Source organism: Adiantum capillus-veneris, chromosome 24 (assembly GCF_014529385.1).
Source record: "Adiantum capillus-veneris isolate H3 chromosome 24, ASM1452938v2, whole genome shotgun sequence".
NCBI lineage: Eukaryota > Viridiplantae > Streptophyta > Polypodiopsida > Polypodiales > Pteridaceae > Adiantum > Adiantum capillus-veneris.
Window position 1 is genome coordinate 65,877,955 of NC_140954.1, and position 15,738 is coordinate 65,893,692.

A 15,738-nucleotide genomic window follows, 5' to 3' on the forward strand; every position below is an offset into this window, starting at 1 on the left:
CTATACCTCAACATTTCCTACATCCATAAGCCATTCTCTGTAGGTAGAATTTGCAACATCACCACCTCCCACATGCATGTTATGTGCCAATTTAAGGATCTTCACATGATTCCATAAGTGCGATCGACAAAGTGTAGCATCAACAATGTCAGTACGCGCTCCCCGGAACACCACTAGTAAGATCTGTCTGAAATCTCCTCCAAGAAGCAACGCTTTTCCACCAAATGGATTTCTTGAGCACATGATATCTTGCAAAGACTTGTCCAAAGCTTCGAAGGCATATCGATGCATCATAGGAGCCTCATCCCACACAATCAACTTGCACATTCTAAGCAATTCAGCAAGTTGACCTTGAACAGGGATATTGCATGTGCTGCAACTATCAAGGTCCAAGGGTATCTTGAATCTAGAATGTGCAGTGCGTCCATTTCGCAATAGCAATGCTGAAATACCAGAAGATGCTGTGGCCAATGCAACTTCTCCTTCTCCACGCACGCGTGACAACAAACAATTATACAAATAAGTTTTCCCAGTCCCTGCAGGACTATCTAGGAAAAAAATAGCCCCACCGTCAATAGTCAATCCATGCAAGACTACCTCAAAAGAAATTCTTTGGTCTTCATTTAGAGTCTGCTCCATTCACGTGACACGGATAGTTCTTGTACCGTGCCGAGGCATTGCTCTTGGAAAAGCAAGCTATTTTCATCACGTGTCACAAAGCGCTCATCAGGCATTGGAATTCCAGGAAATTCAGCTGGAATTCGTCCAAAAGTACCAAGAATGTTATGCAAATCTCTCAACGCATACCCTTCAGCAACTTGTGTACATCCATCTAACGACTCATATCTCATCTCCAACATGTGTTGGTAGTCCTCAGACAAAAAACATCGAAATCTTTCCCACAAGAGATGAGGGGAGGAGGGTTCACAAAATAGTAGAATGGTCACAAACAAATGTCTCAATTGCAAGCCTGTATGTGTACTGCAAGCTTCGTCCATGCATCCGAACCATTCCCCATCATCTTCCAAGATACCCCTTGCAATGCATGCTGCCTTGAATGTTGGAAACAATACACCATTTGCGGAGCGTAGATCCTCAAATGATTTACATCCTTTACAAATAGTTAAAACCAAACGAACATAATATCGTTCACCTGCAGAGGGTTGCACAAAATACATCCGCCCAATAGTGTCCCCACAACGTCTCTTTGTCCTTTTTTTGGAACCCAAATTCCACACCCACTTTTGAGAAAAATCAATGTACAAACTATCATTTGCATCAGGATTCTCCAAGTTGCATGTGAACCACTCTGTCAAAGTGGTCTTATCTGCATTGTCCCTTTGCAAGACATCATTAAGTCTATCATTATCTCGAAAAGTCACCATTTGACCAGTCGGAACATGCACACTCAATCTCTGAACAACTGGTGCGTCATTGTGCAAAGGATATTCAAAAATTCTCCAGCAAGCCTCAGATGCATATACATAGCGGCCATCTGTGTACATGTCTATCTCATCAATGTTCTCCCTTTGTGCATCACGTACCGATGTATGGAATCTTACAGTTGCCCTATCATGCCCCTTGTAGATGTACTTATAAACATACTTGTTTGACAGCTGAAATTATAGAGCATACCTCAACATTGATATGCGCATTAAATAATGTTGAAAAAATAGGATTATATGGCACAACCCATCGGTTATCAATAGTAGAACCCCTAACCTTGGCAGTGAAGCCATTGTTTCATCGCACATAAATGGGGTAGCCATTATTATCCATGCTTGTTTGCTCACAAAATGAACGTGGATATTTTTTAATACACCGGCCATCAACCATGCAAGGAGATGAAACATTGAACTCATCACATGGTCCATGAATGTTACAACTAACAATGATATCATGGAGCACTGGAAATCGATTTTTATCTGGCAGCTCTGCACAAACCATCTTGTCATAATCAAATGTTGATTGAGGCTTACATCGAGGATCTAAAATCAATAATGTATGAGAATGTGGCAAGCCTCTCTTTTGGAACTCCATGACAGACATGTAAGCCACCACTTTCCCAAAGATATCTTTCTTTAGGATATACTTCATCATGCTCGAGTGTTTCAAGAAGAAAACCCTGGTGGTTATGTCTGGTCGATCAGAGGAAACCTGTCCTGGAAGTAGTGCCTCATTTATTTTTGGCCATTTAAGGTTACATGTGAATGTGATAAATAGGTCTGGCTTTCCCTTTGCACGCAAAATTGCCATTGCATCTTGATACAATTGGTACATGTGCCGAGGGCCCGCCTATAAAAGATGAGGGTAAGAAAATTCTTCGACCTACAGATCGTCCAAGTACAGCATCACTCCCAGACAAATGCACCATGTCAGCCAGCCCTGCATACAATTCTGCCCTGGCGTCTTCTGTTTTGTACGGACCCATGCAAGAGGACATTCCTCAATGGCACAGTATGCATCAACCATAAATTGTTGAAGTAAACGACCCCCACGAAGCAAGCATGACTCCGTATCAGCACAAACCTGTAGTCGATATGCATAGTACTCTCTTTGAGTGACACATTGTCGACTAGCCAAGGCATCCAAAGGTCCATGCACATGAGCATAAAGAAGCTTGATATACCATCCATCTTCTCCCCATGGAAAGAGAAGAACATACAATAGTGGCATGTACGACCTGTGTAGATTTGAAATCCTTTGCAGGCTTCCATTTTGACAATGTATCACAATGTCTCGATGGCCAGTTGTTTGTACATCCCCTTGACCTGGCATAATTGCAGCAACCTCATTGCCAACAGGTATCAAGTACTGCCTGGAAGTATTTCTATTGTCACAAATTTTCATTTTGATCTCCACACCAGGACTGTCATGTAACATTCTACCAACATTGTAGAAGGCATTTGCATATGGATTACATGATCGCATCATCATTGATAATGCTTCAAGAGTGGACAAATTCAAACCATCCAAGGCACTCATATGATTCCGAACCTCATGCTCAGTATCATATACATATATCTGTGCAAATTTTGGCACCCCTGCTTTGTGTGGTAGCAAAGAACCAATTTGATGGTACACACCGCCACGTACATGAAAGAAATATGCACCAGACCTACCCATCAATGTCTCATCAATGGTGGCTCCAAGAGATGCAAATGCCATCACACTATTGTAACTCCTGATGTTTTTTCTGAAGGACCTACTCATAGCATCACTGTTATTGAGTAGCCTCTCCAATACATCTGGCAGTCTTGCAAGAGGAAAGAGGGATACTTTTCCACCTTTGCAACAATATTTTCCCATTGATGGTGTATCTTCCTTCTTCATTTCACACGGTGAAAGACATGCACCACAAAACTCACAGAAGGAGGACATGGTTCTTGTATGATCTGTAGGCAATGAGACATGTATCAATGGTAGCATGGAAGGGTGTACACCTTGTATATAGGGATAAGCATGTAGAATGCAAGCAATTCCTCCAAGTGATGTGTCATGAACATACGGGACCTGTTCCTCATTTTGAGCGTCTATGAGAGGGCAAAAGTGTCCGTCATGTTGATGGCGCTGCTCTCTTATGTTGGAGGTACATTGCCTTACCCGTTGTTGACGATATCTTCTTGCCGCATCCAAACATAAAAGAGTGTGTTGTCTTCGTCCTTGTCCTTACATGACTGTTTGTAGAGGGACTTGTGGAATTGTAACATCGCCATGGATAGAACCCTCCACAAATGTGGAGGGACTCCTACCACGACCATGGTCATTTGTTAAGCATGGCAAGGCATTACTTGTCAAGTATACCGTACGCTGTATAGAGAGTTGGCATCGATAATTTCGTGCAACCTTTTGGCATGCACGCACATGAGAGGAATGACTTGGAGATTCACAAAGACAAAGGAATGTGTCCCTTGTCCTCATAAATGCTTCTGTCAAGCAACAAAGAAAACACTAAGCTCATAATGAGTGCATAAGTTTTAGCAGTGCAATATGTATAATCAATTTAGACATCATGGCAACGTGATAAAACGTAGGTGTAGTAGTCCATATGGCCCCGAAGGCTATGGTGTAAAGGTGTAGAGAGGTAGGTCGTAGAGGTCGTGGTCAAATATGGTGGAGGTTTTCCCTAATTTATTGTGCCCTATGTCATCAGTGCTTTGCGAAAAAGCATTGTCACCCTGAAAGATCGGTTTAGTGTATTCTTGCCTAACAAATTTTAATATGGCAAATTACCAAAATACCCCTCTAATTTGTCAAAATTCCCACTTATGAATTTCGAGATCCACCTTTAAAATTTCACCTCAAGGCGATAGCACCCACGAAAGGTGATAGCACCCATGAAACTCAAAGCACCCGTGTTTTGGACGAAAGTATCCTAACTTTAGTGCAATCCCACCTATGAATCTTGAGTTTTATCTCTAAATTTCACCACAAGGTGATATAATGCATGAAACTTAAAGGAATTTAATGTAAAATAATCTCCAAATATAGCGAAGGGTTGCCTTGATTGATCGTGTCCTTCGTCATCAGTGCTTTGAGAAAAAGCATTGTTGCTCTGAAAGATTGATTTAGTGTAATTCCACCTAACAAATTTTAATATTTACCTTGAGATTTTAATTTTCACCTTGAGAACACCATAAGGTGAAGCACGCAAGAAACTCTCTACTGTAAACATCTCCAAATATAGCAAAGGGTTGCCCTATTTCATTGTGTACTTCGTCATTAGTGCTTTGGGAAAAAACATTGTCACCCTAAAAGATCGGTTTAGTGGAAATTCCCGAAATACCCCTCAAATTTCAAAAATACCCTTGTATCCATTTTGGTAATTTTCTTCAAGATTTCCTAGTCTTAATTCCTTTCTGACAATTGAGATCCATTTTTGAGTGCTTAGTATGTAAAAAATTTGGCACAAATTAGCTCGCATAAGAAGGGTTTTATGTCTAAAAATAAAGAATCTCCAAAGCGTAAATGACCAACTCAAATTCTAGTTTTAGCATCTTGTATGAAAGACAATCAGTCTTCTTATGAAAAGCTACAAAAAAAAAATCGTTGGAGAAATTTACTCTCTCAACTAGGAGTATTTTGGTTGGAAAATTTGAAGGACATTTTGGGAATTTATGACAAAATATTGGGGATATTTTGGAAATTTTCTTCAAGATTTCCTAGTCTTAATTCCTTTTTGACAACTGAGATCCGTTTTTGAGTGCTTAACATGTAATTTGGCACAAATTACCTCGCAGAAGAAGGCAATTATGACTCAAATTCTAGTTTTATCATCCTGTATGATAGACAATTATTCTTCCTATGAAAAGCTACAAATTTTCTAATTTTTGGAGAAATTCACTCTCACAACCGGGGGTATTTTGGGAATATCCACATATTAGAGGGGTGTTTTGGGGATATTTTGCAAATTGTCTTCAAGATTTCCTAGTCTTAATTCCTTTTTGACAACTGAGATCCGTTTTTGAGTGCTTAGCATGTAATTTGGCACAAATTATCGAGCGCAGAAGAAGGCAATTATGACTCAAATTCCAGTTTTAGCATCTTGTATGATATATATGATAGACAATTAGTCTAACTATGAAAAGCTACAAATTTTCTAATTTTTGGAGAAATTCACTCTCACAACCTAGGGTATTTTGGAAATTTTGGAAATTTGAGGGGCATTTTGGGAATATCCACATATTAGAGGGCTGTTTTGGTAATTTTCCCTTTTCATGTTGACCTTAAGAACACCATAAGGTGATCGCACGCACGAAACGCAAAGGAAAATGCAATGGCAAAAAGACCGGGTTTAGAGCAATCGCAAACACGAAACGCAAATATAAATGCATTGAGAAAACCTCAAAATCCAACTTGAGGGTTCGTCGCCCTAAATCCACTCACTCCTGCCACCATCGCTTGTCGCTTGTGTTTGTCTTCGCCGCTCGCAAAGTCCCTCCCCACCTCTCTCTCTGTGTCTCTCTCTCTCAAGCACTCGACTTGCATCCTAGTCTTATTTCCTTTTTGACAATTGAGATCCATTTTGGAGTGCTTAGCATGTAATTTTGGGAGAAATTCACTCTCATAACAAGGGATATTTTGGGAGTTTTGGAAATTTGAGGGGAATTTTGGAAATTTCCACAAATCAGAGGGGTGTTTGAACCTTAAGAACACCATAATTAAGAAATGAAAAGGCACGAATAACCTTGCAGAAGAAGACAACGATGACTTTTCATTTTGAGCTTAAGAATTGAAAATGCACAAACTACCTAGTCTGCTATGAAAACCTATTTTGAAAATTTTGAAAATTTGAGGGGCATTTTGGAAATTTCCACAAATCAAAGGGGTGTTTTGCCCTTTTGCAACGGCAAGCATTTTCAATGGGGGGGTATTTTGGGAATATCCACATATTAGAGGGGTGTTTTGGGGATATTTTGTAAATTTTCTTCAAGATTTCCTAGTCTTAATTCCTTTTTGACAACTAAGATCCGTTTTTGAGTGCTTAGCATGTAACTTGGCACAAATTACCGAGCGCAGAAGAAGGCAATTATGACTCAAATTCTAGTTTTAGCATCTTGTATGATAGATATGATAGAAAATTAGTCTTCCTATGAAAAGCTACAAATTTTCTAATTTTTGGAGAAATTCACTCTCACAACCAGGGGTATTTTGGGGATTTTGGAAATTTGAGGGGCATTTTGGGAATATCCACATATTAGAGGGGTGTTTTGGTAATTTTCCCTTTTCATGTTGACCTTAAGAACACCATAAGGTGATCGCACGCACGAAATGCAAAAGAAAATGCAATGGCAAAAAGACCGGGTTTAGAGCAATCGCAAACACAAAACGCAAATATAAATGCATCGAGAAAACCTCAAAATCCAGCTTGAGGGTTCGTCGCCCTAAATCCACTCACTCCTGCCACCATCTCTTGTCGCTTGTCTTTGTCTTCGCCGCTCGCAAAGTCCCTCCCCACCTCTCTCTCTCTCTCTCTCTGTCTCTCTCTCTCTCAAGCACTCGACCTGCATCCTAGTCTTATTTCCTTTTTGACAATTGAGATCCATTTTGGAGTGCTTAGCATGTAATTTTGGGAGAAATTCACTCTCATAACAAGGGATATTTTGGGAGTTTTGGAAATTTGAGGGGAATTTTGGAAATTTCCACAAATCAGAGGGGTGTTTGAACCTTAAGAACACCATAATTAAGAAATGAAAAGGCACAAATAACCTTGTAGAAGAAGACAACGATGACTTTTCATTTTGAGCTTAAGAATTGAAAATGCACAAACTACCTAGTCTGCTATGAAAACCTATTTTGAAAATTTTGAAAATTTGAGGGGCATTTTGGAAATTTCCACAAATCAAACGGGTGTTTTGCCCTTTTGCAACGGCAAGCATTTTCAACGGGGGGGTATTTTGGGAATATCCACATATTAGAGGGTGTTGGGATCGGAGAGCACACACACAGAGAGCCAACACGAAGAAGGAGATAGACACAGTGTGTGGTGGGGCGGTACTCACACTACAATGTGTAGTTATGAGTATAGTTATTATGAATGAGTAAATGAATGGCTGTACATGGGCGGCTGAACAACGGGCAGCCGGGCACACGGGCCTTTAACCCAACAATCTCCCACTTAAAGGCAGTGTGCCTTTAAAGTGGCCAAAGTACAGCAAAAGAAGTCAAGCCATACCCATCAGCGATCTGCAGTGTGCAAACCGCTGTGAGGCTAACGACTTCGTGAGTAGATCAGCAGGGTTATCGTCAGTGTGTACCTTGACAAGCTCTATGCGCTTGTCCTCTAGCACCTCTCGTATGAAGTGATACCTCACCTCAATGTGCTTTGTCTTCGCATGGAAGACAAGATTCCGTGCCAATGCTATGGCACTCTGGCTATCACAATGTAGAATCGGAGCATCACAAGCCATACCAAGATCTCCCACTAGTCGTGAGAGCCATACGCCCTCCTTGGCAGCCTCAGTGGCAGCCATATATTCAGCCTCTGTAGTGCTCAAAGCAACGCATGGCTGTAAACGTGATGCCCACGAAACCGGTCCACCTGCAACTGTGAACACATAGCCGCAGTAGACTTCCTCGAGTCCACTGACCCTGCATAGTCTGAATCTGTATATCCGCAAACAGACATTTCCTTCTCACCATAACATAGGGACAACTCTGAAGTCCCTCTCAAGTAACTGAGAATACCTCTCACTGCATCCCAATGACGCTTGCCCGGTTAGACATGTACCTGCTAACCACACCAACTGCATGAGCAAGATCTGGACGCGTAGCCACCATGGCATACATCAAGGAACCAACAGCTGACGCATAGGGAATCTGAGACATCTCTGTAGTCTCCAAATCTGTCTGAGGGCAGTCATCATGGCTGAGTTTTACATATGGAGGCAACGGGTACTAATGGCCTTCCCCCCTTCCATATGAAAACGCTCAAGCACCCTGTCAATGTACTCTTTCTGACTAAGAAAAGAGCATCTTGCGAGAACGATCACGAGTGATCCGCATACCCAAAATATGACTGGCATCCCAAGATCCTTCATGGAAAAGGTCTCATGTAGCCTATGTTTCAAGGCATCCACATCAGAAATACACTTCCCTGCGATCAGCATGTCATCCACATACAAAACCAAAACAATAAGACTACCATTTGCAGCCTTGCGAGTATAGAGGCATGGGTCCTCATAACTGCGTACAAAACTCCAATGAACTCATACAATCAAACTTACGATACCATTCACGAGATGATTGCTTCAGCCCATACAAGGTCTTAAGAAGCCGGCATACCATCTTCTTTGAACCATGAATAACAAACCCACTTGGTTGCTCCATGTACAAATCCTCGTGCAAGTCCGGATGTAAGAAAGCTGTCTTTACATCCATTTGCTTCAACTCCATGTCTTCTGTAGCTACCAAGGCAAACAACATATGCAAAGTAGACATCTTCACCACTGGGGAGAAGATCTCGTCAAAATCAATGCCCTTCTGTTGCTTGAATCCTTTAGCCACAAGCCTTGCTTTGTACCTAGGCTTTGCATCCATTGAACACAATTTTATCTTGTAAACCCACTTGCATGGTAGTGCCTTCTTACCCTTTGGCAAAGGAGTAAGCTCCCACGTTTTATTTTGGATCAACGAATCCATCTCTGACTGCATAGCCTGCTCCCACTTGAGCTTGTCAACACTAGACATGGCCTCATCATAACATGATGGCTCCCCGCAATCAGTCAACAATACATAATATCCATAGAAGGCACAAAACGCTGAGCTGTCTTGCACGCCGCTCTGAACGCCTCAAAGACTGTGCAGGAGGTGCATCTGGCTGTCCCACATCTACATGATCTCCCAACAAGGGCTGATCTCTCCCACTTGAGGGTCAATGGGCTGCCCACGAGCGCAGCCATGGGACCATCATACCAATGACCATCCTCCTCAAATATCACACGCCGAACCTAAACCGTTCGCGGTAGGTACATTGTACATAAGCTTCACAGCCAAAAACACGAAGGTGGGACATACGAAGGTGGCAAACCTGTCCATACCTCTTCAGGCACTTTGAAGCCCAAAGGAACACTAGCGGTGAACGATTTATCAAATGCACAGAAGTGGCAACAGCTTCAGCCCAAATCCATTTGACAAAACCAGCCATAGAAAGCATTTACTACGGACTTTTTCCTGTATAGTCCTGTTCATGCGCTCTGCCACACCATTTTGAGGAGGTGTATAGGGAGCACTAAGCTCGCGTCGTATACCCTTCTCAACACATAATGTTGTGAAAGCATGAGACATAAATTCACCCCCATTGTCCGTACGTAAGCACTTCAACTTACAACCTGATTGGTTCTCAACAAGAGCCAACCATTGCTTAAATATATCAAACACCATATCCTTCTTACGAATGGGGTATGCCCATACCTTCCTGCTAGCATCATTAATGAACGTAACAAAGTACATAGCACCTCCAAGAGAAGCATTGGGCATCGGCCCACATACATCACTATGCACCAAAGCTAGCTTTTCCAAAGATCTGTGTGGAACACTTTTCTTATGAGAAGACCGAGCATGTCGACCATAAAGGCAATGCTCACAAAACTCAAAACCACCAAAATCTGAAACGGGAATGTAATCCGCACGTGCCAACAACTTCAAACCTTTTAGTGACATATGCCCCAAACGCTGATGCCATAAAGAAGCAGGAGGTTGCTCAGTGATCCCCACAATGTGATCAGCCACACTAGCTACACAAAGGGAATACAACGTATTCCTCTTAGCACCTTTAACCAAAACAAGGCTGCCCTTAGTGATCTTCCAACCTCCATCACCAAAAGATACATTGAAACCAAGTGAATCCAACTGACCCACACTAATCAAGCTTTTTGCAAGAGCCGGCACATGACGCACACGCTGCAAGACAAACGTAGTAGAGTTTGGCATAGCCAAATGAATATCCCCAATGCCATGAATCTGCATAGAACGCCCATCGGCAATCCTGACAGTACCTGTGCTCGAAGCATCGTAGTCATGAAACCACGACCTATGAGGCGTAACGTGAAAAGAAGCACCACTGTCAATGACCCAATCCATAGGCATACTACGCTCATGAGTGAGAAGAAAAGCGTCATCAAAATAGGATGCAAGCAACACATCACCAAGCTCTTCACTAGTAGCACTAGTCGGAGCACATACATGGTCATCTTGAGAGCTACACTCTCCCTGTGTTGCATTTAACTCCTCAATCTTGACATTGGATTTAGGCTTGTCCTTAGCATCATGGTCTTTCTTCTTACCATCTCCATTTTCCCTTTTCCACTTGTAACAATCCTTTTTGAAATGGCCTTTTCTACCACAATGAAAACATTCCACATCCTTTTTACTTGTGCCTGCACGGGACTTGCTTCTAGATTTACCCTGTTGGACTTATACTTGTCCATAGTCCTGCCTCTGACAACCATTGCACTAGAAGACTTACTACCTGCATTATTCTTTCGATTAATCTCTTCCGTGAGAAGACTAGACTCCACATTAGTACTTGTCAACTCATTCGCAGGAACCGAGTTACTTATGGCTATCCTAAATGTGTCCCATGACTCAGGCAACGTGACAAGTAAAAACATAGCTTTTACATTTTTCTCAAACGTAATTTCCTGCGTAGCAAGTTGGCTGAAAATTGTATTGAACTCATTCAAATGCGCATTCATGGAAGCACCTTCCTCCATTCGCAAATCAATAAGCTTTTTAATCCAATACACCATAGAAGCAGCCGAATGCTTATCATACATATCGCAAATCCGCTGCCATAGCTCATAAGCTCCACCCTGTGCATCTTTCACATTGTAATAAACAGACTTTGAAAGGGAAAGCCTAATGGTAGACCTGCACATCTCATCCAACTCCTCCCAATCATCCCTCTCCATGTTCTCTGGCTTAACTCCCTGCAACTTTAGAGGTCGAATCTGTTTCTTCTGCACCAAGACATCCCAAATCTGATCTTTCCAATATGAGAAGTTAGCACCATCCAACTTCTCAATATTGAAAACTGTGTCCTCTTTAGTGCCCATTACAACAAGAATGCAACAATGAGAAACCTGTAACCAACCAACAAACTGCCACAACAAAGTAGTGTTGCAAATCTGACAACACCTGCTGCTCAATCAAAGAGCAAATGCATAGAGTATTAATCAGCCCATAATATGGTCAAAAAACGTACGTAGAAATCCACAAACAAATGCATAAACCTGTGACACCTGTAACTCAACCGGCCTAGGCAAACTGTGCCACAAAATGCATCAACAATGAGCTGTCATAGAGGCATAAACATACTCCATGTCTGAATAACCACAATAGAGACATAAGCTGACCAAGCTTACACAAATCCGTGAGCATAAATGGATCCAAGTGAGCATATAACCAATGCACAAGCTCAACGAAGTCCAATCTCTACTGTCAACCAAGTATCTATCTGTACTCAAACCGCAACACTGCAAGCAAGAGCAAACCCGCTCTATGTATAAGCGAACCAAATCTCCACAATATCATGCATAAAGAGTGTTTGTCAAACTGCCATATCCACATCCATCAACATACATAGATGATGTAAACCTATAGCTCAAGAACACGCATAAACAGATTGCCGAGAAGAGTAGAAGCTCCCACTCAAACCACAACCATATACATGGCTGTCCCACAGTCAAAATACATGTTTTGTAACCACAGAAGAGACCTGTATCCAAAGCTCCCTGTAACCTGTAACTTGTACCCGTACCTGTACCTGTACCTGTACCTGTACCTGTAGTCGAAGAAGACAATGTCGCCAAAACTCCCACTCTTTCTGTGTGTATGAGGCCACTCCAAGAAGAGGCTACACACTCTCAAATGAGCTGTGGGCTCACGTAAGTGGAAGACACTACAACAATGGCACCTGTAATGGCTATGGAAGCTCTGGCAGCAGAAAACTACCAAAGAGAGCTGAAAAACGCAGCTCCTAGTCTGTAGCTCGGATGGGATTTCTGATGGCACGAATGGCTCCGAAAGGGGGGTTAAACCTCAGGACGCCTGTTGAAAATACTCGCAGAGTGCTGAACCTTCCAATGCCAAGCTCAGAAAAACCTTCTGCTCTTTAGAAATGCGCGCGTGCGCGAAACCGAAAAACGGCAATGAAACAACAGCAAGTTTCAACACACTCAACAATGATGATGAAGCTCTCAATGCTCTCACTACCAAGCTCTGATACCACTTGTTGGGATCGGAGAGCACACACACAGAGAGCCAACACGAAGAAGGAGATAGACACAGTGTGTGGTGGAGCGGTACTCACACTACAATGTGTAGTTATGAGTATAGTTATTATGAATGAGTAAATGAATGGCTGTACATGGGCGGCTGAACAACGGGCAGCCGGGCACACGGGCCTTTAACCCAACAGAGGGGTGTTTTGGGGATATTTTGTAAATTTTCTTCAAGATTTCCTAGTCTTAATTCCTTTTTGACAACTGAGATCCGTTTTTGAGTGCTTAGCATGTAATTTGGCACAAATTACCGAGCGCAGAAGAAGGCAATTTTGGAAATTTCCACAAATCAAAGGGGTGTTTTGGTAATTTGCCTTTTTCAACGGCAAGCATTTTCAACAGCAAGCAAATGCAAACACAAATAAAAACGCGAACACAAATATTGCATCGAGAAAACCTTAAAGTTTAAGGTGAGTGTCATCGTTCGTCCCGCCTCCCACGCTTGCCGCTTGCCGATGCTAATCGCTTGCCGCTTGCTTTCGCTACTTGCTTGCCGATCGTCTTTGAGGCTCGTCTTCGTCGCTTGCCTTCACCGCTTGTGATGATCGTGTCTTGCCCACTTGCCGGCTTGAATGGCAAGGAGTCCCTCCCCACCTCTCTCTCTCTCTCTCTCTCTCTAGCAAGCACTCGAACTCGAAGTCTCGACCTGCTATGGACCTCGACGACTCTCTATGAGTATAGAAAGAGTCCTTGAGGCTTAGATTAACCTTTTGTAGTTGCGCGCACACAGAACCTGGATGTTTAAACTGCAGAGAGAGAGAGAGAGAGAGAGAGAGAGAGAGAGAGAGAGAGAGAGAGAGAGAGAGAGAGAGAGAGAGAGAGAGAGAGAGAGAGAGAGAGAGAGAGCCCATCCGCATAGAGCGCTCAGAAAGCCCTCACAAAAAAACTGCCGTAACCTGTAATAAGGTTCAAACACCATTGAGAAACCTAGTCCACATGACTCTGTGTGTGTGTGTGTGTGTGTGTGTGTGTGTGTGTGTGTGTGAGAGAGAGAGAGAGAGAGAGAGAGAGAGAGAGAGAGAGAGAGAGAGAGAGGGGGGGTTAGGGCTTCGTCCAGCCTTGCTCAGGGGAGAGTCCTAGATTTAAGAGGGAGAGGTGGTTTGAAGGCGGCATGCAAGGACATCACGCACAGGAGCTGCATGACGATGTCGATCGACCATGAGTGAGCATTCAATCTCGACTCCAGCAGGCGCACTCTCTTGGCGCACTCTCTCGTCAAGGCCAAAGGCCCGGTTGGGGGAGGTTGCAAGGGCCAAGCCCTATGGGATGGGATGGGAAGTGAATTAAAGCTCCTGCAGCGCGCCTCGACTCTGCAGGCGCAGTGACTCCACTAGCTTAGCACGTAGCCTGTGTGTGTGCGCGCGCGCGTGTGTGTGTGTGTGTGTGTGAGAGAGAGAGAGAGAGAGAGAGAGAGAGAGAGAGAGAGAGAGAGAGAGAGAGAGAGAGAGAGAGAGAGAGAGAGAGAGAGAGAGAGCTAGCTATCTTGCGACTGTGAGACAGGGAGAGATAGCGAGAGACCCTGTGAGATAGAGGCCCGGTTGGGGGAGGTGCTCTTTCCTGCGACTGTCGACACAGATTTCCTGCGAGATAGAGGCCCGGTTGGGGGAGGTGCTCTTTCCTGTGACTGTCGACACAGGTTTCCTGCGAGACAGAGGCCCGATTGGTGGAAGTTGCAAGGGCTAAGCCCTATGGGATGGGATGGGAGGTGACAGCTCCTGTAGCGCGCCTCGACTTTGCAGCACAGTCTCTTCACTCAGACGTTGGCTGCGGCTTTTTTTTTTGGCTACTGTGTTTTTTGAGGATGAGGAAGGAGGAGAGATCGACACGTGGAGTGTCTCTCCTTCCTCAAAAATATTACGTTACACTAGTAAAACGGCGTTGCCTTCGGCGGCGGCATGGCCCCTATTATCCTCAAACCCTTTGCTTCCACTACCTATTCAGAGAGGGTTTGGGACCACTGGCCAAAGTAATGAGATACCAGGATCAGAGATGCCTTGGGATTTTTTGATTGGAGCTGCATAGACATAGGGAGAGCCTCTTGAGGAGACCAAATAATAGGAGACACTCATAGAGGGAGATCACTGATTCCTTCATACTACCCCTCTAATTTGTGGAAATTCCTAAAATACCCCTCAAATTTCAAAAATTCCCAAAATATCCTTGTATCTATTTTTGTTGGATTGTTCAAGATTTTCTAATCTTTTTCTTTTTGACAATTGAGATCCTTTTTTGAGTGCTTAGCATGTGATTTGTCACAAAATACCTCGCAAAAGAAGGCAATTTACGCATTCTAGGAATTTATGACTAAATTTTGGGGGTATTTGAGCAAACTTCGATGCTTTGCACATGCCTTGACTTGACAGAGACGACACCTATCCTAAAAGCTCGAGAGTCTCCTACTTGAGCTGTGAGCCTCTAACTGCTACTGCTCGACGGTCTCTCTCAAGTTTGCCTTTATGTTTTTGGTTAGGGAAAATCTATTTCTTTAGCCCTGCCCGTGCTCGATGGCTGTCTCTCTCCAGTGTTTGGGAAAAATGTGTCTTAGCTTAATATCGTGTCGTTTTCAATTTCAAAAATGCCGTTGAGGGCAAGGGGAAAGGAGGAATTCCGCCCCAAAATAGAGCCCCTCATGTCTTGTAGGATGTGCGTGAACTTTGAGAGACAACGATCGCCAAGATGTGGTTGAGTCCGCCCTGGGGACTTGGAGAGTTGGGGACCGTTGGAGTGCTGGCACAAAGTCACCGGCCCACTGAGATCCACCCAGCCTCTTCCCTGTAAAATGTGCACACACCGCTCTCAGTTGGAAGCTTTGAAGGCTCTATTTTGCAAATCTGAGACAAACACCATGTCATACTGATTTGATCCTTGATCGAAAGGGGAGATGGCCACTCGCAATGCTTTGCTTTGATCCTGGCAGCGGAACCCCTCTCTCTCTCAGGCTTAGCCTCTCTCTCTC

General features: G+C 43.4%; 1 protein-coding gene across 1 annotated transcript; it reads right to left on the bottom strand.

Moving 5' to 3' along the window:
• Window positions 1–1,505, bottom strand: LOC147426500 (uncharacterized). The gene is made up of 2 exons (XM_086498209.1): window positions 644–1,505; window positions 1–548 (listed from the first exon to the last, which is right to left on the bottom strand). Exons 1-2 carry the CDS (start codon window positions 1,503–1,505, stop codon window positions 1–3), a joined length of 1,410 nt encoding a protein of 469 aa, XP_086354335.1.
• Window positions 1,506–15,738: the final 14,233 nt, after the last annotated feature.